This window comes from Scyliorhinus torazame, chromosome 7 (assembly GCF_047496885.1).
Source record: "Scyliorhinus torazame isolate Kashiwa2021f chromosome 7, sScyTor2.1, whole genome shotgun sequence".
Classification (NCBI taxonomy): Eukaryota; Metazoa; Chordata; class Chondrichthyes; order Carcharhiniformes; family Scyliorhinidae; genus Scyliorhinus; species Scyliorhinus torazame.
Window position 1 is genome coordinate 310,898,062 of NC_092713.1, and position 24,608 is coordinate 310,922,669.

The 24,608-nt window shown below is 43.9% G+C and overlaps 2 protein-coding genes across 2 annotated transcripts in view; both read left to right on the top strand.

Annotated features, from left to right (window-relative positions):
- Positions 1–14,384, top strand: part of LOC140427410 (uncharacterized) — a 56,149-nt gene extending 41,765 nt beyond the window's left edge. The window contains exon 2 of the mRNA XM_072512943.1: positions 11,478–14,384. Within this exon, the coding sequence (XP_072369044.1) occupies positions 11,478–14,173 (2,696 nt within the window). The 3' untranslated portion in view covers positions 14,174–14,384. The remainder of the gene's footprint in view (positions 1–11,477) is intronic.
- LOC140427191 (protocadherin-10-like) lies at positions 1,334–4,047 on the top strand. The gene has a single exon (XM_072512777.1). The coding sequence runs from the start codon at positions 1,472–1,474 to the stop codon at positions 3,866–3,868; it is 2,397 nt and encodes a 798-aa protein (XP_072368878.1). The 5' UTR covers positions 1,334–1,471; the 3' UTR covers positions 3,869–4,047.
- Positions 14,385–24,608: the final 10,224 nt, after the last annotated feature.

The window sequence follows — 24,608 nt, forward strand, 5'->3', positions numbered from 1 at the left end:
ATCCTGATCAATAAATTAGAAAGTGCGAACATAACTCCGAGATATAATGTATTCATTGCTTAACTCAGCAGTTTTAGGATTGATTAAGGAAACATATTTTTCAAATATCCATGATTCCACAACTGACTTGCACAGCATTGGCGATGATTCATGTACCCTTTTATGTATTTTGTGCATCTCCGTCGCCATTTATTTCAATTTTTTTTAAAATTTAGTGTTTCAGTTTTCTAATTTCCCCCTGTTTATAATTCTGATAAGGTTGCAGCAGCTAGAAGCTAGCTAGCTAGACAAAGTAAACAACATTGAATGACCTACTTCGCGAATCTTGTCGGTACCTGTTTGGCAAAAATATGAATTTTATTGGTCAGAAAATACTGTTTTCTAACTAAGCTTAAAATGCTGTGCTAAAAAATAATCAAGATCAGATTCAAAAGATTATTCCGTTTCTGCATCCGGAAATGCGATATTGGCAGCATTTCAAAGTACTTCATGAAAGCAGTCGAACAACTCCTCAAAGATTCAAAGAGAATGAGAGAAGAAGGGCATCAATACCTTTATAGGTCTGGAAGAAAACCAAAGAATAAATGCAGGAAAATTTCAGCAGGTCCGGCAGCATCTTTAGGGGGAGAAAAGAGCTAATATTTCAAGTCCAGATGACCCTTTGGCAATAGGTAAAAGTCTGGAAGCTTCTCCTTCGCTTAATAATCTGTGATTATCCCTCTCTCCAGTTGCTCCGTCTGGACCTGTAGACTTAATAACCTGCAAAGACTCGCATTCAAAGTATCGTCTTGCATCTTTGACTTTGTCTATATATATGTTTCTGGAACCCACCTCTTCATTCACCTGAGGAAGGAGCAGTGCTTTGAAACTAGTGATTCGAAACAAACCAGTTGGACTTTAACCTGGTGTTGGAAGACTTCTCACTGTTCGCAAAGCAAGATCGCCTGGTGATAGGTGGAAAACACCGATGATGCTGCCCTGACAACTGCTGAAATTGTTTAATGGCAGATTATATGCAAAGGAACTGAATTGAAAGATTCCAGATTATAATTTCATTGCATTTGGACGGAGTGTTGATGACCTTTAAAGAGAAAGGCTGCTAAGAGGAAATGTATGCTCGTGGATGCGTATTATGATTGTGCACCATTAATAGGGTCCGTGATTGGATGCCTTCACGTCAATAGCTGTGCCGCTTTAAGAAAAACTGATGTAATTATAGGGAGGGACTCGCTGTGTCGCTGCGGACCAATGAAGATCTCAAATGCAAGCAGAGATCTATTACTCCTCCTCCGGCTCAGAACCAGAACAGGAACAGTAAGACAATCGTTGCGTGCGTTCATTTTGTGAAAAGGGCTCTGTCAATTCGCTGGGCATTCTGATATTGAGGTGTTTTGTGGATTATGCAGTCGCGCAGCGCTTGACCTTGATAGACTACCGGTTTATTTTTGCACGTCTTCATATATAACAGGCAATGGCTGACTCGTGGATAACCAACGCCTTAAAATTCAGACTGTTGGATATTATTTTCTTTCTTCTTGTATCAGATCTGGTTTTCGGAATAATCCATTATTCTATTCGCGAAGAAATGGAGCGTGGTGCATTTGTTGCGAACGTCGCCGAAGATTTGGGATTGAACATTTGGAGGCTGTCAGCTCGAAACTTTCGACTGGCTACTGCTGATAAAAGGCAATGTTTGGAGGTGAATTTAGAAACCGGCATTTTATTTGCGAACGAGAGGATAGATAGGGAACAGCTGTGTGAGCAGATGCCAGCTTGTGTTCTTTCTTTCGAAATTTTCGTGGAAGAGCCTTTGGAGATGTACCGCGGTGAAGTGGAGATACTTGATATAAATGATAATTCACCCAGTTTCCCGGAGAGTGTCATTCTCTTACAAATGGCCGAAACCATGGCGCTAGACTCTCGATTTCCGCTAGAGAGCGCTGTCGACCCAGACGTGGGATCGAATGCAGTCACCGTTTACAATATCAGCCCCAATGAGCACTTCGGACTAAAGGTGGAGACTGCAGAAGACGGTATTGAAATTGTCGAGTTGTTACTGGAGAAACCGTTAGACCACGAACGGCAGTCATCCTTTCAGCTGATGCTGACGGCCACTGACGGAGGGAATCCTCCCAGATCTGGGACCGCTCGGATTCTCATCACTGTGCTGGACAGCAACGACAATGCGCCTGCGTTCGATAATAAGGTCCACAAAGTGAGCCTGATAGAAAACTCACCCAGAGGTACCTTGGTGGTTTCAGTCCATGCCACTGATGCAGACGAAGGTTCGAATGCGGAGGTAAATTATTCTTTCAATAACCGTGTTTCACAGAAAATACAGGAATTGTTTAGTTTGGATCCTCGAACAGGAGAGATTCGTGTTCAGGGTATAATTGATTACGAAGAAGATGACAATTATTCATTTGATGTTCAGGCTGTAGATAATGGTTCACCGGCAATTGCAGGACATTCTAAAATACTTATTAAAGTAATAGATGTCAATGACAACGCCCCTGAAATATTACTCAAGTCCGTTGCTAGGATGGTCCCTGAAGATGCTGCTCCCGGGACTGTAACAGCCCTGATTAATGTAATTGATCGAGATTCTGGAAGAAACGGACGGGTGAACTGCGAGATCCCTAAGAACGTCCCCTTTAAACTTCAAACAACTTCGAGAGGTCGTTACAAAGTGATAACCAGTGACATGTTGGACCGTGAAACCATCCCTCTGTACACCATAGCTATTTTAGCCAGGGACTCGGGGTCTCCTCCGCTCTCAACAAATAAAACCATTCAAATATCGGTGTCTGATATAAACGATAACGCTCCAAGGTTTGCTCGACCCATGGACACAGTGTATGTGCTGGAGAACAACGCTCTCGGCGCTTCTATTTTCACAGTGACTGCTTTCGATCCTGACTTGGATCAGAATTCCTACGTCACTTACTCTTTCATAGACAACCTTATACAAGATTTACCATTGTCAAATTACCTCAATCTTAATTCGATGAACGGGACCATTTACGCGCTGCGCTCTTTTGATAACGAGCGAGTGAAAAACTTCCAGGTTCAAGTCCAAGCCCGAGACGCTGGCGTTCCCCCTCTGAGCAGCAGCGCAACATTGGATGTGATCATCCTGGATCAGAATGACAACGCTCCAGTAATTGTTTCACCTTCAGCACAGAGCGGATCAGCACAAGTGGAGGTTGTGCCACAGTCAGCGGGCCAGGGGTACTTGGTCACCAAGATAATCGCAACTGATGCTGATTCCGGTCTGAACGCACGCCTCCTCTATCAGGTGCTGGAAGCTACTGATCCCAGTTTGTTCATCGTGGGGCATAACTCTGGAAAAATCCGAACAGCCCGAGGAATTTTGGAGCAGGATTCTACCAGCCAGAGCCTTGTGATCTTGGTGAAGGATAATGGACAGCCGAGTCTCTCCAGCACGGTTACAATCCACTTTTCTATCTTGGGCAATGTTACTGAAATTTTCTCCGAAAATCGCAACTTAGTGACAAATCCTGAATATGTCTCTGATATAAATCTTTATCTAATTGTCATTTTAGGCTCAACTTCCTTTATATTTCTTATAATCATAATTTTGCTGATTGGCATCAAGTGTAAACAGGACAAACATTCTCCTGAAGACTACAACTCCCCAAGTTGTTGCTATGGACTGGACGATGCCAATAATACCTTTAATCCGAGACATACATTGAAAGAAACATTAAATTATACTGGGGCTGGAGAAATTGTCCATATCCCTGAAACGCATCATTATTCAGTTTGTCTGTCTCCCGAATCAGCTAAGAGTGATTTTCTGTTTTTGAAGCCCTACCCACCGCCCATGTCTCAGGACGAATGTTAAAATATAAAGATTTGACAAAATAGAGGCAAGGTGAAATTAATGGCCATCTCTGTTAAATCCGTCCCTGCCTGTTGAATCACTGAAAATATTTCCCTTTGAAGATGCCTATTATAGAATGAAAGGACCGTTCTTGTCATGCAACTGTCAATTGTTGTTAATCCGGAGACATTGTGAGAAATAAATAGCTCGATGATACTCTCGTGACACTCGCCTGAAATTGACATATGTTAACTGGCAAGGGAAGCCGGCAGGCGAATTGTTCCACAAGCTACACAATTGAGTTTGGTGTCAGGTCGGCTCCAAAATGGACCTCAGGGCATAGATACCTGAATATATTTGGGTGTTTTCCCTTCACGGTTTGCAATTTGAAATACCAGCATAAACGTTTGGAAGGCTCAATTTTTATAGCTTGCCCAATGGATCCTTATGCTGTCAGCCACAGAGATTCTCTGCAGAAGTGCCTTTTACAATGACGCGAACATGCGGGAAAAATACTTCCAAAATATAGCATATCAGGGTGATAAACTATAACATATTGTCGGACCCTGCAGACTCCAATATAATAAGTGCAATAAGAAGTAAGAGTTGATAAAAGGTCTATCAGAGGTAGATGATTCACCACCATTTCTGTAAGTACGCCGATATTGTCTGAAAGAATAGGTAACAGAGAATTACTTATTTTACAAATAATCCTGAACAGAAAAGCATTGCTTTCGGCCCAGTAGGTCCAAAGGGTTTTAATGCTCCACATCAGTCTCCTCCCGCCTTTAGTTGTCAAACAAAATCAACATTTTTTGAAGTACTGCCGGCAAGTATGAAATGAAAATGAATGAAAAACGCCTCTTGTCACGAGTAGGCTTCAATTAAGTTACTGTGAAAAGCCACATTCACGGCGCCTCGTCGGGGAGACTGGTACGGGAATTGAACCGTGCTGCTGGCCTGCCTTGGTCTGCTTTAAACGCCAGCGATTTAGCCCAGTGAGCTAAACCAGTCCCTAGTTTGGTTCCAAAGAACAAACAACAACACAGCACATGAACAGGCCATTCGGCCCTCCAAGCCTGTACCGGTCATGAAACCACGCTTGGCCAAAACACTCAGCACTTCCTAGTGCCGTATCCCCTTCACCCATCCTATCCATGTATTTGTCGAGATGCTTTTTGAACGCCATTAAGGGATCTGCTTCCACAACCTCCCCTGGCAGCAAGTTCCAGGCACTCACCACACTCTGCGTAAAACGTTTGCAGCCTGGGAAAGAGTGCCTGCCCATCCACTCGATCCGTGTCCCGCTTAATCTTGTAGAGCTCTATCAGGTCGCCCCTCAACCTCTGCTGTTCTAATGAAAACAGCACGAGCCTATTAAGATTATCCGCATATCTAACACCGTCCACACCAGACAACATCCTGGTAAACCTCCTATTCACCCTCTGCAAATCCTACACATCCTTCTGGCAATGTGGCGACCAGAATTGTACGCAATAGTCCAAGTGCGCCCTTACTGAGGTTCTATACAACTGTAGCATGACTTGCCAGTTTTCAAACTCGATATCCCATCCAATGAAGGCAAACAATCCGAATGCTTTCTTGATTACCTTGTCCACTTGTGTTGCCACTTTCAAAGATCCGTGGACTTGCTCGCCCTGATATCTCTGACTTTGTATATTCCTAAGAGTTTTGCCATTTACTGTACATTTCTTCTCCATGTTAGACCAAAATATTGGTCCTTTAGAGGATGATAAGGGGGATTTAATAATGGGTGATGAGGAAGTGGCTGAGGAACTGAACAGGGTTTTTGGGTCGCCCTTCACAGTGGACAACCCAAATAACATGCCAGTGACGGACGGAAATGAGGCGATGACAGGTGAGGACCTTGAGACGATTGTTATCACTAAGGAGGTAGTGATGGGCAGGCTAATGGGGCTAAAGGTAGACAAGTCTCCCGACCCTGATGAAATGCATCCCAGTGGACTAAATGAGATGGCTAGGGAAATTGCAAATGTACTCGTGATAATTTACCAAAATTCACTAGACTGCGAGATAAACCAGCGGATTGGAAATTAGCAACCGTGACACCACTGTTGAAAAAAGGAGTTGGGCAGAAAGCGGGTAATTATAGGCCCGTTAGCTTAACTTCAGTAGTAGGGAAGATGCTGGAATCTATCAGCAAGGAAGAAATAGCGACGTATCTGGATGGGAATTGTTCCATTGGACAGACGCAGCATGGGTTCATAAAGGGCAGGTCGTGCCTAACTAATTTAGTGGAATCTTTTGAGGACATTACTAGTGCGGTAGACAACGGGTAGGCAATGGATGTGGTGTACCTGGATTTCCAGAAAGCTTTTGACAAGGTGCCACACAAAAGGCTGCTGCAAAAGATAAAGATGCATGGAGTTAAGGGTAAAGTAGTAGCATTTATAGAGGATTGGTTAATTAATGGAAAGCAAAGAGTGGGCCCACAATTGTTCACAATTTACATAGATGATTTGGAGTTGGGGACCAAGTGTAATGTGTCCAAGTTTGCAGACGACAATAAGATGAGTGGTAAAGCAAAAAGTGCAGAGGATGCTGGAAGTCTGCAGAAGGATTTGGATAGGTTAGGTGAATGGGCTAGAGTCTGGCAGATGGAATTCAATGTTGCCAAAATATCCGCCTGGCCAGCTCACCCCTGATGCAGTGTGACATCACCTTTTGTACCAGTCTACCAAGAGGGACCCTGTCAAAGGCCTTACTGAAGTCCATATAGACAACATCCACTGCCCTACCTGCATCAATCATCTTTCTGACCTCTTCGAAAAACTCTATCAAGTTAGTGAGACACGACCTCACCTTCACAAAACCATGCTACCTCACACTAATACGTCCATTTGCTTCAAAATGGGAGTAGGTCCTGTCTCGAAGAATTCTCTCCCGTAATTTCCCTACCACTGACGTAAGGCTCACCGGCATGTAGTTCCCTGTATTATCCTTGCTACCCTTCTTAGACAAAGGAGCAACATTGGCTAGTCTCTAGTCCTCCGGGACATCACCTGAAGACAGTGAGGATCCAAAGATTTCTGTCAAGGCTTCAGCAATTTCCTCTCTAGCCTCCTTCAGTATTCTGGGGTAGATCCCATCAGGCCCTGGGGTCTCATCTACCTTAATATTTTCAAGACGCCCAACACCTCGTCTTTTTGGATCACAATGTGACCCAGGCTACCTACACACCCTTCTCCAGACTCAACATCCACCAACTCCTTCTCTTTGGTGAATACTGATGCAAAGTATTCATTTAGTACCTCGCCCATTTTCTCTGGCTCCACACATAGATTCCCTTGCCTATCCTTCAGTGGGCCAACCTTTCCCTAGCTACCCTCTTACTTTTTGTGTACGTGTAAAAAGCCTTGGGATTTTCCTTGACCTTATTTGCCAATGACTTTTCGTGACCCATTCTAGCCCTCCTAACTCGTTGCTTAAGTTCCTTCCTACTTTCCTTATATTCCACACAAGCTTCGTTTGTTCCCAGCCTTCTAGCCCTGACAAATGCCTCCTTTTTCTTTTTGACGAGGCCTACATTATCTCTCGTTATCCAAGGTTCCCGAAATTTGCCGTACTTATCCTTCTTCCTCACAGGAACATGCCGGTCCTGAATTCCTTTCAACTGACATTTGACAGCCTCACAGATGTCAGGTGTTGATTTACCTTCAAACATCCGCCCCCAATATAGGTTCTTCAGTTCCTGCCTAATAATGTTAGAATTAGCCTTCCCCCAATTTAGCACATTCACCCTAGGACCACTCTTATCCTTGTCCACCAGCACTTTAAAACTTACTGAATTGTGGTCACTGTTCCCGAAATGCTCCCCTGCTGAAACATCTACCACCTGGCCGGGCTCATTCCCCAATACCAGGTCCAGTACAGCCCATTCCCTAGTTGGACTGTCTGCATATTGTTTTAAGAAGCCTTCCTGGATGCTCCTTACAAACTCTGCTCCGTCTAAGCCCCGAGCACTAAGTGAGTCCCAGTCAATATTGTGGAAGTTGAAGTCTCCCATCACAACAACCCTGTTGTTTTTACTCTTTTCCAAAATCTGTCTACCTATCTGCTCCTGTATCTCCCGCTGGCTGTTGGGAGGCCTGTAGTAAACCCTTCTTATTCCTGATCTCTACCCATATAGGCTCGCTGCCCTCTGAGGTGTCCTCACGTAGTACAGCTGTGACATTCTCCCTAACCAATAGCGCAACTCCGCCATCCCTTTTACACCCCCCCCCCCCCCCCCCCTCTATCCCGCCTGAAACATCTAAATCGTGGAACGTTTAGCTGCCAATCTTGTCCTTCCCTCAACCAGGTCTCTGGAATGGCAACAACATCATAGTTCCAAGTACTAATCCAAGCTCTAAGTTCATTTGCCTTACCCGTAATGCTTCTTGCATTAAACCATATGCACTTCAGGCCAGCAGACCCGCTGTGTTCAGCAACATCTCCCTGTCTGCTCTGCCTCAGAGCCATACTGGCCCTATTCCCTCGTTCTCCCTCAATGCTTTCACCTTCTGACCTATTGCTCCGGTGCCCACCACCCTGCCATACTAGTTTAAACCCTCCCCTGTGACACTAGCAAACCTCACGGCCAGGATAATTATGCCTCTCCTGTTTAGATGCAAACCGTCCTTCTTATACAGGTCACACCTGCCCCGGAAGACCTCCCAATGGCCCATATAACGGAACCCCTCCCTCCTACACCAGCTGTTTAGCCACGCGTTTAGCTGCTCTATCTTCTTATTTCTAGCTTCATTGCCACGTGGCACAGGGAGTAATCCCGAGATTACAACCTTATAGGTCCTGTCTTTTAACTTTCTGCCTAGCTCGCTGAACTCCTGCTGCAGGACCTCATGCCCCTTCCTACCTATGTGTACTACGACCTCTGCCTGTTTGCCCCCCCCCCCTTCAGGATGCCCGCTACCCGTTCGGAGACATCCTGAAGCCTGGCACCAGGGAGGCAACATACCATCCTGAGTACCCTTAAACTTACGGATTGTGGTCACTACTCCCAAAATGTTCCCCGACTGAAACGACAACCATCCGTCCAAGTTCATTCCCCAATACGAGGTCCAGTAGTGTCTCTTCCCGAGTTGGTCGACCTACATATTGCATCAAGAAGCCTTCCAGAATACATCTTACAAACCCTGCCTCATCCAAGCACCCAGCACAAAGTGAGTCCCAATCAATACAGCGGACGTTAAAATCCCCTACCACAACAACCATGTTATGTTTGCACCTATTCAAAATGTTTCTACCTATCTGCTCCTCTATCTCTCGCTGGCAGTTCGAGGGCCTCTAATAAACCCCCGACACTGTGACTGACACCGTGCTGTTCGTAAACTCAACCCAGGTTGTCTCATTGTTCAGAAGTGACATTAATCTGATCTTAAACATGGGTCGAAGACTGAACCTCAGAAAAGAGAAAGAGACTTACCCTCTCTAAACTAAGTTTAAAAAAAATAACAAAACGCTGAGGTATTTTCGTCAGAAAAAAGCTGAAGGTTTGAACGTTTGCTGTGCAGCCCGTGATTCGCTGCATTGTAAAATCAATTGGCCCCAAATGACGCGAATGGCACTGAAGCAGAATAGCTAAGGCTCTACGATTATAAAAATGTTTACAATACACTGTCAGAACGAAGGATTCATAACTTGCAACTTCGCTGTATTTGTACTTGATGGTTTGCTGGGCATTCAGCTGATTATTTCCTTTGTGGTCATGTTGTCTCATTCATGTACATAACGTTGTGTCTCCCTTTGAGTCGTCAATAATCGAACATTGTCCGAGTGTACAGGACATTTGATGATTGCTGCTGGAAGGGCTGATCCTTAGTCTAGCAATATGAAAACTGTGAAAGTGATAATTACTGAAGCTGACAGTTCACAGTGCATGGAGAAAGGTACAATGAGGGGAAACAACATTTTGATGCAGACGCTGCGACAACGAATGAACGGACATCGCACGACAATCACCAGGCAGGAATGTTCCCTTCCAGTCGGGGAACACTTCAGCAGTCAAAGGCATTCAGCCTCCGATCTCCGGGTAAGGGTTCTCTCAGGCGGTCTTCAGGACGCGCGACAACGCAAAATCGCCGAGCAGAAACCTATAGCCAACTTCCGCGCACATGAGTGCGGCATCAACCAGGACCTGGGATTCATGTCGCATTACATTCATCCCCACCATCTGGCCTGGGCTTGCGAAATCCTACCAACTGTCCTGGCTTGAGACAATTCACACCTCTTTAATCTGGGGATACCCCTATCTCTGGATCTGTAAAGACTTAGTTATCTGCAAATGCTTGCATTCGAAGCATTGTCTTGCATCTTTGAATTTGTCTATATATATGTTTCTGGAACATACCTCTTCATTCACCTGAGGAAGGAACGGTGCTCCGAAAGCTAGTGTTTGAAACCAACCTGTTTTTACTCAAGCTACCCAAGTAACAGAGGGCGACAGACATTTGCATCAGAGTGAATTGGTTCAAGATTCTGAGCAGAAATGATTTCATCAAGTAACAATTGGGTGATGGTGACGCCAGGTTAATTTACACGCAGGGTGAGTGAAGCTTGAAATTTCATTGGCAATCCCACTTCCAGTTTCAAGGTCCACTTACCCAATGATAAACCTATCCTGCTGTTCTGGATGGAATAAGGTGCCGACTCTCCTTAAGATTATTTTTTTATCAGTTTACATTTCTTTGCCAGTTTAATATGGGTTAATATTTTTTTCAAATATCTAAACCAACAAATTTGGACGCTGGAATTGCATTTCCGTTATCATTCCTGGTATTTCATTCTCGTTATGTGTATGCGCTTTTCCCTCTACTTAATGATAGTGTTTGATTTTCATGGGCTGTGATTGGGCATAAACATATCCAGAATCAACAAAATATGGTCGGCTGCAATAGTTCCTAAATACTGAACACGTTCAGAAGATTCCTCTGTAACAATCAACTGTAGGGTCCGACCGGCCGAACACTGTTTGATTAACATGATAGTCAAAATAACGAGAAGGGGAATGTGGCAAATATCTGCCAATCATGTTTCACGAAGGACAAACAGCATTCTGATCAATAAATTAGAAAGTCCCAGCTAAACTCCGATGTAGAATGTAATGGTTTCTTAACTCGGCATTTTTAGGATTGATCAAGAAGACATATTTTTCAAATATTCATGCTTCCACTACTGACTTGCACAGGCATAGTGATGATTGAATACTCTTTTATATATTTTTTGCATATCCATCGCCATTTATTTCAATGGTTTAATTATTTATTGTATTTCAGTTTTCTAATTTCCCCCCTGTTTATAATTCCAATAAGGTTGCTGCAGCTAGAAGCTAGCTAGCTAGTCAGAGGAACCGAAATGGAATGACATGCTTCACGTATGTTGTCGATGCTTCTTTGGTAAAACATGAATTTAATTGGTCAGAAGATACTGTTTTCTAACTAACCTTAAAATGCTGTGATGGCTTGAATGGAAAGATTCCAGATTATAATTTAATTGCTTTTGGAAGGAGTAGTGATGATCTTTAAAGAGAAAGGATGCGGGAGGAAATTTATGCCGGCGTGTGCGTATTATGGTTGTGCACTCTTAATAGCGTCCGTGATTGAAGGCCCTCACATCAGGAGCCGTGCCGCTTTAAGAAAAAAATGGTGTAATGATGGGCAGGGACTCTTTGTATCGCTGCGGACCAATGAGGATCTCAAATGCAAGCAGAGATCTGTTGCTCCTCCTCCGGCACAGAAAGACAATCGTTGCCTGCGTTCATTTTGTGGCAAGGTCTCTGTCAATTCGCTAGGCATTCTGATATTGAGGTATTTTGTGGATTATGCGATCGGGCAGCGCTTGACCTGTGTCGACGACCGATTTATTTTTGCAAGTCTCCAAATACAGGCAATGGCAGAGTCACTGATAACCAACGCCTTAAACTTCCGATCATTGCATATTATTTTCCATCTTCTTGTATCGGATCTGGTTTTCGGAAAGATTCACTATTCTATTCGCGAAGAATTAGAGCCGGGTGCATTTATTGGAAATGTCGCCGAAGATTTGGGATTGAACATTCGGAGGCTGTCAGCTCGAAGATTCCGACTGATTCCTGCTGATAAAAGGCAATGTTTGGAGGTGAATTTAGAAACCGGCGTTTTATTTGCGAACGAAAGGTTAGATAGGGAACAGCTGTGTTTGCAGATGCCAGCTTGTGTTATTTCTTTCGAGATTTTCGTGGAGGAGCCTTTGGAGATGTACCGCGGGGAAGTGGAGATTCTTGATATAAATGATAATTCACCCAATTTCCCGGAGAATGTCATTCTCTTACAAATGGCCGAATTTATTGCACCCGGCTCTCGATATCCACTAGAGAGCGCTCTCGATCCAGACATGGGGACAAATGCTGTCTCTGTTTATAATATCAGCCCCAATGAGCACTTCGGTCTAAAAGTGGAGACTGCAGAAGACGGTACCAAAATTGTCGAGTTGTTATTGGAGAAACGGTTGGACCGCGAACGGCAGTCGTCCTTTCAGCTGATGCTGACGGCCACTGACGGAGGGAGTCCTTCCAGATCTGGGACCGCTCGCATTCTCATCACTGTGCTGGACAGCAACGACAATGCGCCTGCGTTCGATAGTAAGGCCTACAAGGTCAGCCTGATAGAAAACTCTCCAAGAGGTTCCTTGGTGGTTTCAGTCCATGCCACTGATCCAGACGAAGGTTCGAACGCGGAGGTAACTTATTATTTCAGCCACCGTGTTTCACAGAAAATACAGGAACTGTTTATTTTGGATCCACGAACAGGAGAGATTCGTGTTCAGGGCATAATAGATTTTGAAGAAGAAGACAATTATTCAATAGATGTTCAGGCTGTAGATAATGGTTCACCGGCAATTGCAGGACATTCCAAAATACTGATTGAGGTGATCGATGTCAATGACAACGCCCCTGAGATATTATTCAAGTCCGTTGCTGGCATGGTCCCTGAAGATGCTGCTCCCGGGACTGTAACAGCTCTGATTAATGTAATTGATCGAGATTCTGGAAGAAACGGACGGGTGAACTGCGAGATCCCGAAGAATGTTCCCTTTAACCTTCAGACATCGTCAAGTGGTCATTACAAATTGATAACCAGTGCCATGTTGGACCGTGAAACCACCCCTCTGTACAACATAGCTATTTTAGCCAGGGACTCGGGGTCTCCTCCGCTCTCAACAAATAAAACGATTCAGATAACGGTGTCTGATATAAACGATAACGCCCCAAGGTTTGCTCGACCCATGAACACCGTGTATGTGATGGAGAACAACGTTCCGGGTGCTTCTATTTTCGCAGTTACTGCTTTCGATCCTGACCAGGGTCAGAATTCCTACGTCAGTTACACTTTCACAGATAACTTTATTCAAGATGTACCATTGTCAACTTATCTCAATTTTAATTCGATGAACGGGACCTTTTACGCGCTGCGCACCTTTGACTACGAGCGAGTGAAACACTTCCAGATTCAAGTCCAAGCCCGAGACGCTGGCGTTCCCCCTCTGAGCAGCAGTGCAACATTGAATGTGATCATCCTGGATCAGAATGACAACGCCCCAGTAATTATGTCACCTTCAGCACAGAGCGGATCAGCAGGAGTGGAGGTTGTGCCTCAGTCAGCGGGCCAGGGGTACTTGGTCACCAAGATAATCGCAACTGATGCTGATTCTGGTCAGAACGCACGGCTCCGCTATCAGGTGCTGGAAGCCACTGATCCCAGTCTGTTCATCGTGGGCCTTAACTCTGGAGAAATCAGAACAGCCCGAGGCATTTTGGAGCAGGATTCTAGCACCCAGAGCCTTGTGATCTTGGTGAAGGACAATGGACAGCCGTGTCTCTCCAGCACGGCTGCAATCCACTTTTCAATCTCGGGCAATGTTACTGAAATTTTTTCAGAAAATGGTAACTTAGTGACATATCCTGAATATGTCTCTGATATAAACCTTTATTTAATTGTCATTTTAGGTTCAACTTCCTTCATATTTCTTGTAACCATCATTTTTCTGATTGGCATCAAGTGTAAACAGGACAGAAACTTTCCTCAAGACTACAACTCCCCAAGTTGTTGCTATGGACTGGACGATTCTAATAATACCTTTAATCTGAGGCCCACACTGAAAGAATCTTTAAATGATACTGGGGCTGGAGAAATTATTCGAATTCCGGACACGCATCAGTATTCAGTTTGTCTATCTCCCGAATCAGCTAAGAGCGATTTTCTGTTTTTGAAGGCCTACACACCGCCGATGACTCAGGGCCAATGTTAAATTCTAAAGAATTGACAACATTGAAGCAGGCTGTAATTAATGGCCATCTCAGATAAATCCGTCTCTGCCGCTTGAATTATTTAAACTCTTTCCCGTCCTGGATCTCTATTAGAGAATTAAAGGATTGTTCTTGTCATGCAACTGCCAGTGCTGTTAATCAAAAGATATGGTGTAAAATAAAAAGGCTCAATGAAACTACAGCGATGAGTGTGAATGTTGCATCTGTTCACTGGGAAGGGAAGTCGACAGGCGAGTTATTTTGGAGCACGATGCCACCAAACACACTCTCGTCATCTTGGTGGGGATGACCCATTACGACATGAATTCGTATTACAAGGACCTGTTTCACTTTATTTCACATTACAAGTTTACGTTACTTGATTTTTACTGATATGACTTAACATTGCGTTTATATTCCTGATATTTGGCGAGTGATAGACTGGAGCAGGCTGTAACTTTCTTTCATTGGACCATATCGTTGTTTTACAGATTCTCTTTGTCTCTGAAAGGCAAAATAACAAAAGCTTTCACTTTTTCACAACCTTGTTAATAGTTTTTTGTGCCGACCCCCACGGCTAATTTGTCTTTTGTTAGATTGATCTGAATCTCAATAATTTGTAACATCAAATTTGGAAGAATGTTGAATTTTAATTAGATTATCTGTAAATTGAAACCCACATTTCTGAACATGATTCTTGGATAACGAGGTCACCATTATATGGAAACATTCATATTCTAATAGTCAAGAAATATCCCTGTTTTTGACTTGAGAGGCTTGTGATTGTGGAATGCGTGCACTTCATTTGCTAACAATTCACTTAACTGAAGTTCACTCACTCCAAAATCTTTACAGTCACAAGTCAATAAGTTCGCCTACACTATGTGTTGGGCCGTCGACATGCGGACTGTATCACATTGATTTTGAACTGATTATGAGTTTCACCATTTCAGCTTAAAGTACACTCAAACCAGCAATGACTTTCTCAGAGCAAGATGAACAGGTGATTTTATTATCGACTACACTTTGTGGTTGTACAAAGCTGCAAGAACAGTCTAGATTTAAGAGTTGATGATGCAGTTATTGAAGAGGCCTACTTGTGTCGCTCTGTACGAATAAGAAACTCAAATGCTGTGTTGGATCTATTGTCACTCCCCCCACCACGGAGAAATATCACAATCAACGAGACGAGCGATCAGTGCCTGTCGTTAGACTGTGGAGAGAAGTTCAACAGAATAAGGTTGCGACTTTGCAAATTCGGCTGCAGACATATTGGTGTACGTAATTTGTGGGAAGCCCGCTTCTGCAGTTTAATCCTCGACAGCACGGGGGCAGCAGGGTAGCACAAGTGATTAGCACTGTGGCGTTACAGCGCCAGGGTCCCAGGTTCGATTCCCTGCTGAGTCACTGTCCGTTAGGAGTCTGCACGTTCTCCCCGTGTCTGCGTGGGTTTCCTCCGGGTGCTCAAGCTTCCTTCCACAGTCCAAAGACGTGCAGGGTAAATGGATTGGCCATGATAAACGTGCCCTTCGTGACCAAAAAATGGCCGAAGGGGTTATTGGGTTACGGGGATAGGGTGGATGTGAGGGCTTAAGTGGGTAGGCGCCGACTCGATGGGCCGAATAGCCTCCTTCTGCACTGTATAGGGGCTGTTTAGCACACTGGGCTAAATCGCTGGCTTTGAAAGCAGACCAAGGCAGGACAGCAGCACGGTTCCATTCCCGTAACAGCCTCCCCGAACAGGCGCCGGAATGTGGCGACTATGGGCTTTTCACAGTAACTTCATTGAAGCATACTCGTGACAATAAGCGATTTTTATTTTTCATTTTCATTTTCATGTTCTATGTACTATGACAGGCCTGGTTTTGCAAAATGAGTCATTCTAGAACAATGTCGAATTCACACAGTAATAGCGTTTCCGTATGCAAAACGTTTGTTTTTATTTTTCTGATGGGTACGCCAGATCTGATTTTCGGACAGATTCGCTATTCCATTCCTGAGGAATTGGGCCGAGACGCTTTTGTTGGGCATATTGCTCGAGATTTGGGACTGGACATACGGCGATTGTCAGCCGCACATTGCGGCGGGCCTCTGATGACGGAAGGCAGTACATGAAGGTTAATTTGGATAATGGGGTTTTATCCATTTGTGAAAGAATCGACAGGGAGTTTATCTGTAGATCAATCACTTCGTGCATTCTTCCTTTCGAAATAGTAATAGAAAATCCTTTGGAGGTGTATCGCGGTGAAGTTGAAATCTTGGATATAAATGATAATTCCCCCAGTTTCGCGGATAACACCATTTCTATACAACTGGCTGAATCAATTGCTCCAGGCGTGTGTTTTCCCCTGGAGCGTGCGCAAGATCCGGTCGTTGGAATAATCACAGTCGCAACTTACACAATCAGTCCCAACGAGCACTTCGGCCTAATAATGCAAACGACGGAGGATGGAGTTAAAATTGCCGAACTGCTGTTGGAGAAACCTCTGAACCGCGAGCAGCAGGCGTCCTATCAGCTGGTGTTTACAGCGAATGATGGTGGGAGCCCTCACAGGTCCGATACAGTTCAGATTCTCATTAATATGCTGGACAGTAACGATAACCTGGATGTATTTTACCTTGCGATTTGCCGGAGCAGCGTGAGAGAAAACTCACCCAGGTGTACCTTGGTGATCAAGGTCAGCGCGAATGATTTGGACCATGGTCCATATGCTGAGGTGACATATTCTTTCAGCAAACTTGCCTCGCAAAGACTGCGCGAATTATAAAGTGTGGACCCACACACAGAGGAGATTCGAGTTGAAAGAACGCTCGTTTGTGAAGAAGCAAACAGTTATTCACTTGATTAATAAACGGTTCACCTGCAATTGCGGGATATTCGAAATTCCTCATCAAGTTAATTGATGTAAACGACAACGCCCCCGAGATAAAGGTGACATCCATGTCAAGCACGGTTTCCGAGAGTTCCGCCAGGAACCGTGATATATTTAATTAATGTGATTGACCGGGAATCTGGTGAAAACGGACGGGTTCACTGTGAAATTACAAAGACAATCCCTTTCAAGCTTCAAACCTCTTCCAGTAACCATTATAAATTGATCACCAGCGACTTGTTGGATCGTGAAACCGTCTGAATGAAAAACATACACGTTAGCCAGGGACTCAGGGTCTCCTCCACTATCAACAAATACAACCATCCAGATTGCGATTTCTGACTGAAATGATAACGTAGTCCAATGTACTCAAATGTGTACACAGTCTATGTGATGGATAACAATTCGCCTGGTGCTTCCGTTTTTGCGGTTACTGCTCTGGATCCAGACAGGGATCAGAATTTATTTGTTTCTTATGCCATGATGGCGAACATGATCCAAGACCTGCCTTCCTCTACTGTCACCAGCGTTAACGCCAATAATGCGGACATTTACGCGGTGCGCTCTTTTGATTTCCAGCAACTGAAGAACTTTCAAGTCCAAATCCAAGCCCAAGACGCTGGCGTTCCCCCTCTGAGCAGCAGCGCAACATTGAATGTGATCATCCTGGATCAGAATGACAACGCTCCAGTAATTGCTTCACCTTCATCACAAAGCGGATCAGCAGAGGTGGAGATTGTGCCTCAGACAGCGGGCCAGGGTCTTTGTTCAGCAAGATAACCGCAACTGATGCTGATTCTGGTCAGAACGCACGGCTCCTCTATCATGTGCTGGAAGCCACTGATCCCAGTTTGTTCATCGTGGGGCTTAATTCTGGAGAAATCAGGACGGCCCGAGGAATTTTGGAACAGGATTCCACCACCCAGAGCCTTGTGATCTTAGTGCAGGATAATGGACAGCCGTGCATCTCCAGCACGGTTACAATCCATTTTTCTATTTTGGCCAATATTACTGAAAGATTCTCTGAAATTAGCAACTTAGTCAGAAATGCTGAATATGCCACTGATTTAAATTTCTATTTAATCATCACCTTAGGTATAACCACCTTAATTTTTCTTGTGACCATAATTTTCCTGGTTGGCCTCAAGCGTAAACAGGACAGAAATATTATCAAAGACTACAACTCCGCATTATGTTACTGCAGATGGGTAAATTCACAGTTTACGTATGATGAGGGACCTGGGCAGAATTATACTGGCGCTGGAGAAATAGTTCCCAACGCTGAACCTTATCATTATACCGTTTGTTTATCTCCGGAATCTTCCAACACTAATTTTCTGTTCTTGAAGCTATACATTTCTTCATTGCCTCAAGAGCAATGTTAGGTAATGTTATTATTATTGAAACAGCCGCAGAATAAATTAGTTCTATGTAGTTGTCTTCTTCCTTGGGAAATTGAATAGGAATGCAATGGTTTATTACAATGTAACTTTATAAATATCGATAAATCCTGAGTCAAGAACGTCCATAAAAACTGAACAACTGATCAAGAGAATAAATGAATAATGAAACGCATTGTGTTCAATTGTCCTTTTTCCTTTTGAGTATTAGTTGCACCTTAGCTCATAAATCAGTGCAATTGTTTAAAATGTTCTTTGGTTAACATAAGCAGGCTCTCACAGATTGATGCAAAATATTAACAGAAATCATTGCATAACATGTTAAATGTTAATTTTGCATGAAAACATCAAGCTTTATCTTTGTCCATATTTTAGGTACGTGGACATCTGAATAAATATTCGGAATAGATAAGGGAACAGTAGCATCATAATGGTGTTATTGGACCAGTGATCCAGGGACCTGGACTAATGACCCAAAGACATAAGTTCATATCCCACCTTGCCCGCTGGGTTATTCAAGTTTAGAAATTAATCTGAAAACTACCAGATTGTTGTGTAGTTCTTTCTGGTTCACTCATATCGTGTAGTGAATGAATGCTGTCTGGCCTCCATGTGACCCCAGACCTAAAGAAACGTTGATTCCTTTCAAATTGACAAACCGTTCAGTGGATTCAAATTGCTTCAGAAAACTTGAATATATTTGGACTGAGAAACCAAAAACTGACTCAGGTACTGGACAGCAAAAAGATACAACCAGCTCAGGTGCATCTGTGAAGTTACTAATATCTGGCAAATTGCGTCAAAATTGCAAGCAGTCTCATACTGTCCGCAAGTAACAACCTGATATATCTTCCTACTCACAGGATCACACCTTTCATCAATGTCAAGACTCCGCCATCACTATCCCAGGATGTGTCCATTCCCATTATAAGTACAGATCCACCAGTAGTGTTACAATACGAAGCCCTGCTCTCTAAGCCTTATTTGCTGTGCGTGGTGGCATCTTCCCATGAAGATTGAACTGCAGTGATCTAAGTGTGGAATTAAAATGGAAGCTAGCTTCTATATGGCCTATTTGTTCCCTGTCGTACTTCCTCAATTAATGTTTGTTTGTTCGCATTTATAGAGAGTCTTCATCATTGGCTTCAGACTCCATAAGTTTTCATTGTATCAATTCCTTAGCTGATGACTCAGTATCTCTCCATGCCGAGCACCACTCGGAAGACACATTAAGGTTAGCAAGGGCACATAATGTAACTCTGTGAGGTGGAACGTCAACATCCTCGTGTTGGACGGTAGCACCATTGCTGACGTTGCTGACTGAATTCTGAAGGGCATGGCCGTCAGACGTGACGCCTCGCAAGTGGTGAGAGAAACCAACACGCAGGAAAACATTTACTCATCTTCTTCCTGAATAACCAACAGTGTGAAAGTCCATATATCATAACAATATTGGTCGGAAGGTTCACAGCACACCCTGTGGAAACGCGGTCCTATCTTCACACTGCAAACATCCTCCATCGTGTCATGTGGTATCAATATCCTGCTAAATCTGATGGATTAAGAACACATCTAAAAGCTCATAATGGGCATCAATGAAACACTTCGGGCATCCGGAAGGAGTTGAATTGTACTTCACCCCGATGTCTAACCTCATGGCCCAACATATCCCTGACACCACATTACAATAAAGTCAAGGGACAATTCTGGTTCAATGAGGCATGCCAGGTAGAACCTTGGGAATATCAAAAGAAGCTACAGGAAAGGACTATATACATACGAAATGGCAGAAGTGGCATGCTGTAAAGAATGATAAGTGATCCCACAAGTAATGAATCAGTTTAGAGCACTGCAGTCCTGCAACATTCAGTCGCAAAGAGTCCGAGGAAGAGGTTGCATGCACATCCCCATCAGCGATGATGGTGACACCCAGTATATGAGTGCAAAAGACAAAACTGAAGGATACACAATCATATTCAGTCAGAGCTTTCAATGGGATGACTCGACTGGGCCTTTACCTAAGTGTCTCACCTTCACAGATCTCAGTCTTCAGTCATATAGGTACCAGCCAGAGAAGTAAAACAATGGCTGAGCGTTCTCGATACAGCAACGTTTGAGGGCCCCGGAATTGCCTTACATCATATGATCAGGGGTCTAAATATTAAAAGATGATTGCATAATGATTGTGCAAGATTGGTGACTGTTCGGATGTTCAAGTAGCCTGTTTCCATATGAAGCAAGACGTGGACAACATTCGGGCGTGGGCTGATAAGTTTCAAGTAAAATACACGCCCAACAAGTGTCATGGCCATGGCATGCTATGGCCATGCCAACAAGAGTGAATCCAGTCATCTCCCCGTGACATTCAAAGGCCTTACCATCGCTAAATCACCCACCAGCAACATTCTGCAGGTTACTCTTGTTATGGGCCAGGGTTTATAGAACCCCAAAGTCTATCATGGAGTTCACCTGACCCACAACCTTTAATAGATTGTGCACACGGCCCACTCTACAGTTGTGGTAGAACAGAAATTATCATAGAATTTACAGTGCAGGACGAGGCTACTCGGCCCATCGAGTCTGCGCCGGCTCTTGGAAAGAGCACCCTACCCAAGGTCAACACCTCCACTCTATCCCCATAACCCAGTAAACTCACCCAACACTAAGGGAAATTTTGGACACTAAGGGCAAATTATCATGGCCAATCCACCCAACCTGCACATCTTTGGACTGTGGGAGGAAACCGGAGCACCTGGAGGAAACCCACGCACACACGGGGAGGACGTGCAGACTCTGCACAGACAGTGACTCAAGCCGGAATCGATCCTGGGACGCTGGACCTGTGAAGCAATTGTGCTATCCACAATGATACTGTGCTGCCCGAATGGAAATTTTTTTTAAAAACAAAACAATGTTTATTCTATGAACTCAAGTTAAACTTTTTAAAAAGTACAGCGAACATCTTAGCAACCATCAATTCAAATACAACTCCAAAAGAATACAACACTAAGTAATCCTTAATAACTTCCCAAACAACATGCAGAAGACAAAAGAAACACTTTTAACAGAAGCACATGTGGTTTACATTCACTACTGAGAATATTTATTATTCTGAATTCACCAAATGATCAAGAGGTAGTCTTTTCATGGCAGAGATATCAACAGTACACCTGCTCTGTCTGGCTTCAGCTCCAACATTGAAAACGAAACTAAAACACACCCTGCAGCAAACAGCCTAAAACGAACGTAAAAACCTGACAGACAGCCCAGCTCCAACCACTCTCTGACATTACTGCAGTAGTAGACACCCATTTCGTAAAGGTACTCTCACAACAGGTATTTATATACACAGCTATTTATAAACACCCATTTCTTAAACATACTCCCACATGACACCGTTGACCAGTAAATGAGCTGTACCAGCCATAGTAATTCTGTGGCTACATGAACAGGTTAGAGATTGGGAATTCAATGACGAGTAACTCACTAACCTCTTTCCCAAAACCTGCCAACCGTCTACAAACGCAAGGCAGATGTGCAAATGGACCATCTCCTCTTGCCTGGATGACTGCAACTCCAGGAATTCACTTCAAGTTTCATTCCTATCAGCACTACAGACATATATACAAGACACGGATTGCAGCGATTCAAGGTGGCGGCTCACTTCCAATTTCTGAAGGACAATTATGGATTGCCAATAAATTCTGGTCTAGGCAGCGACGGCTGCATCCCAAAACGACTAAATTAACATAAGTAAGCACGCATTGAAGGAGGCAAATATAACATTGGTCCTTGTTGCAAGAGAGGATGGAGTATAAAGTATGGAAGTCTTGTTCCAATGCATAGGGCTGTAGTGAGACCATACCTAGAGTACTGTGCACAGTTTTGTTTCCTTACTTAAGGAGGGATTTATTTGCATTGAAAACACTTCAGAGAAGTTTCACTAAACTGAATCCTGGGATAAGCGCGTTGCCTAGTGAGGGACGGTTGATCAGGGTGGGATTATATTCACTGAAGTTCAGAGGAAAGAGAAATTAACTTATTAAAGCACATGAGTTTATTGGAGGCTTGACAGGGTAGATGATGAGAGGATTCTTCCACCCATGGGGGAATCTTGAGTTAGGCACACCTTTCAGAATCTGGGGTAGCCCATGTAAGATGTAGGGGAGCAGGAATTTATTTTCTCAGACGGTCGTAAAAATTGTTAATTATCTGCACAAGGGGGAAGCACGGTGGCGCAATGGGTAGCACTTCTGCCTCAGGGCGTCGCGGTCCGAGGTTTGATCCTGGCTCTGGGTCACTGAGTTTGCGCATTCTCCCCGTGTTTGTATGGGTTTCGCCCCACAACCCAAAGATATAACTGACTTGCACCTTGTAAACGCGGAAAGGGTTTGGAGAGACTGGAGAATAACCTCTCATCGCAGAATTCCCAGAATCTGACCTATTGCTAAAGGCACAGTATATATGCCTTTGGTGCATTTACTGACCTGGTCTTTGGTGATTTCCAGGCCTGTTGATAGTAGGGGAGTGAGCGAAGATAATGTGATGGAACGCAATACGTAGATTGTGATGTTCTGTGACGTGCACTTGTACGGTGTGAGTATGTCACTTGCCACTTTTGAGACCAAAGCTGGATATTGCCCATTTGTTGCTGCATATGCACATGAACAGTATCAGCATCTGAGGAGTTGTGAATGGATATGAGGACTGCGCAATGATCAGCGAGCATCCCAACTTTTGATGTTATGATGTAGGGAGGACTATGGATGAAGAGGTTGAACACGGTGGGACCTAGGACAGTGCTTCGAAGAACTTCTGCAACCACACCCTGGGTTGTGAGAAATTACCTTTTGCAGCCACAAGTTTCATTCTTAGTGCGAGGTCTGGTTCCAACAAGTGGAGCTTTTGCCAGGGTTGCAAATGACTTCAATTTTACTTCATGTTACATTCGGTCACATATTTCCTTTCACTGAAGGGAAAATGCCCTTACCTATGCAATTTGAGTCTTGTTCATTGTTGGACGAAGGAACTCAAGGTCTAGAAATCCAAACCCAGCATGGGTGAGCAGGTCAATGCTGAGAAAATGCTGTTTGATAGCCGTGTCGTTGACACCTTCAATCACTTATCTTATGTTTCAGAGTAGATTGGCGGTACAATAACGGGCCAGATTGAAAGTGTTTCGCATACTGTGCACGTGACAGACCTGGAGATTATTCCGTCTTTTACGATTTCTGCCAATATTTTACTTTAGCATTACAGCTAGCCCGTGGTTGGGCCCCGAATTGTTGCTCCATCCGTTGTGCGAAGATATTCTTTGATATCACGTGGATTGAATAAAAGTGCTGAAGATTGGCGGCTGGGAAGGAGGGATCCTCAGGTGCAGGTCAAGATAGGTGATACATCCGCCACTTCTGGCTGAAATTGAGTGCAAAAGCCTTGTCTTTTGTACTTGCGAGATCATTGGGAATGGCGATGGTCATCGGGCTGTCTATTACGGTTACCCATTTAACTACCAGCTACCATTCACCTTTGGATGTCGCAGGCGTGGTTGCATGATCATTCACCTCTGTCTGAACTGTGCTGCTTCTGCTGTCTGCTATGCGTGCAATCATTTCCAATAGCTTCACTTCATTCATAGATACATTTGCTACTCTTCTACACTCCGTTGGGCCCTGCTCAGTACCTGGCAAGAGTCAAGTGAAAGGAAGGGGAGCAATTTCGTAAATGTGTTAAGGAAAGCTTCCTTGTTCAGTATGTTAACTGTTTGAATGGGAAAATAGGCATTGCCTGATAGGGTTTGGGGACATTAGGTGAACCAGATGCCCAACTGTTTGTTGTTAAACCCCAGCTAGTTTTACTAATGCACAGGTGAAACTCCAGAGTGGAGCCTGACTTGACAGATCTTAACATGTGCCACGACGAAAGCAAAAAAGAGTATGCACGATGCAGGTCGCGTGAAATCAAGGCTATAATAATGAATGAGTTATTGGTATAGGTGTTTACTAAGCTGGAGAAAGCTGACAAACTATATGTACAAGCAAAGATAGAAGCAATGGATAGAATTAAAATTGAAAGGGAAGCGATATTGGAAAAACTGACTATCTTAGGATAGATAGGCCATCTTGTCCATAGACTTGCACCATAGGTTGCTGGAGGAAATGGAG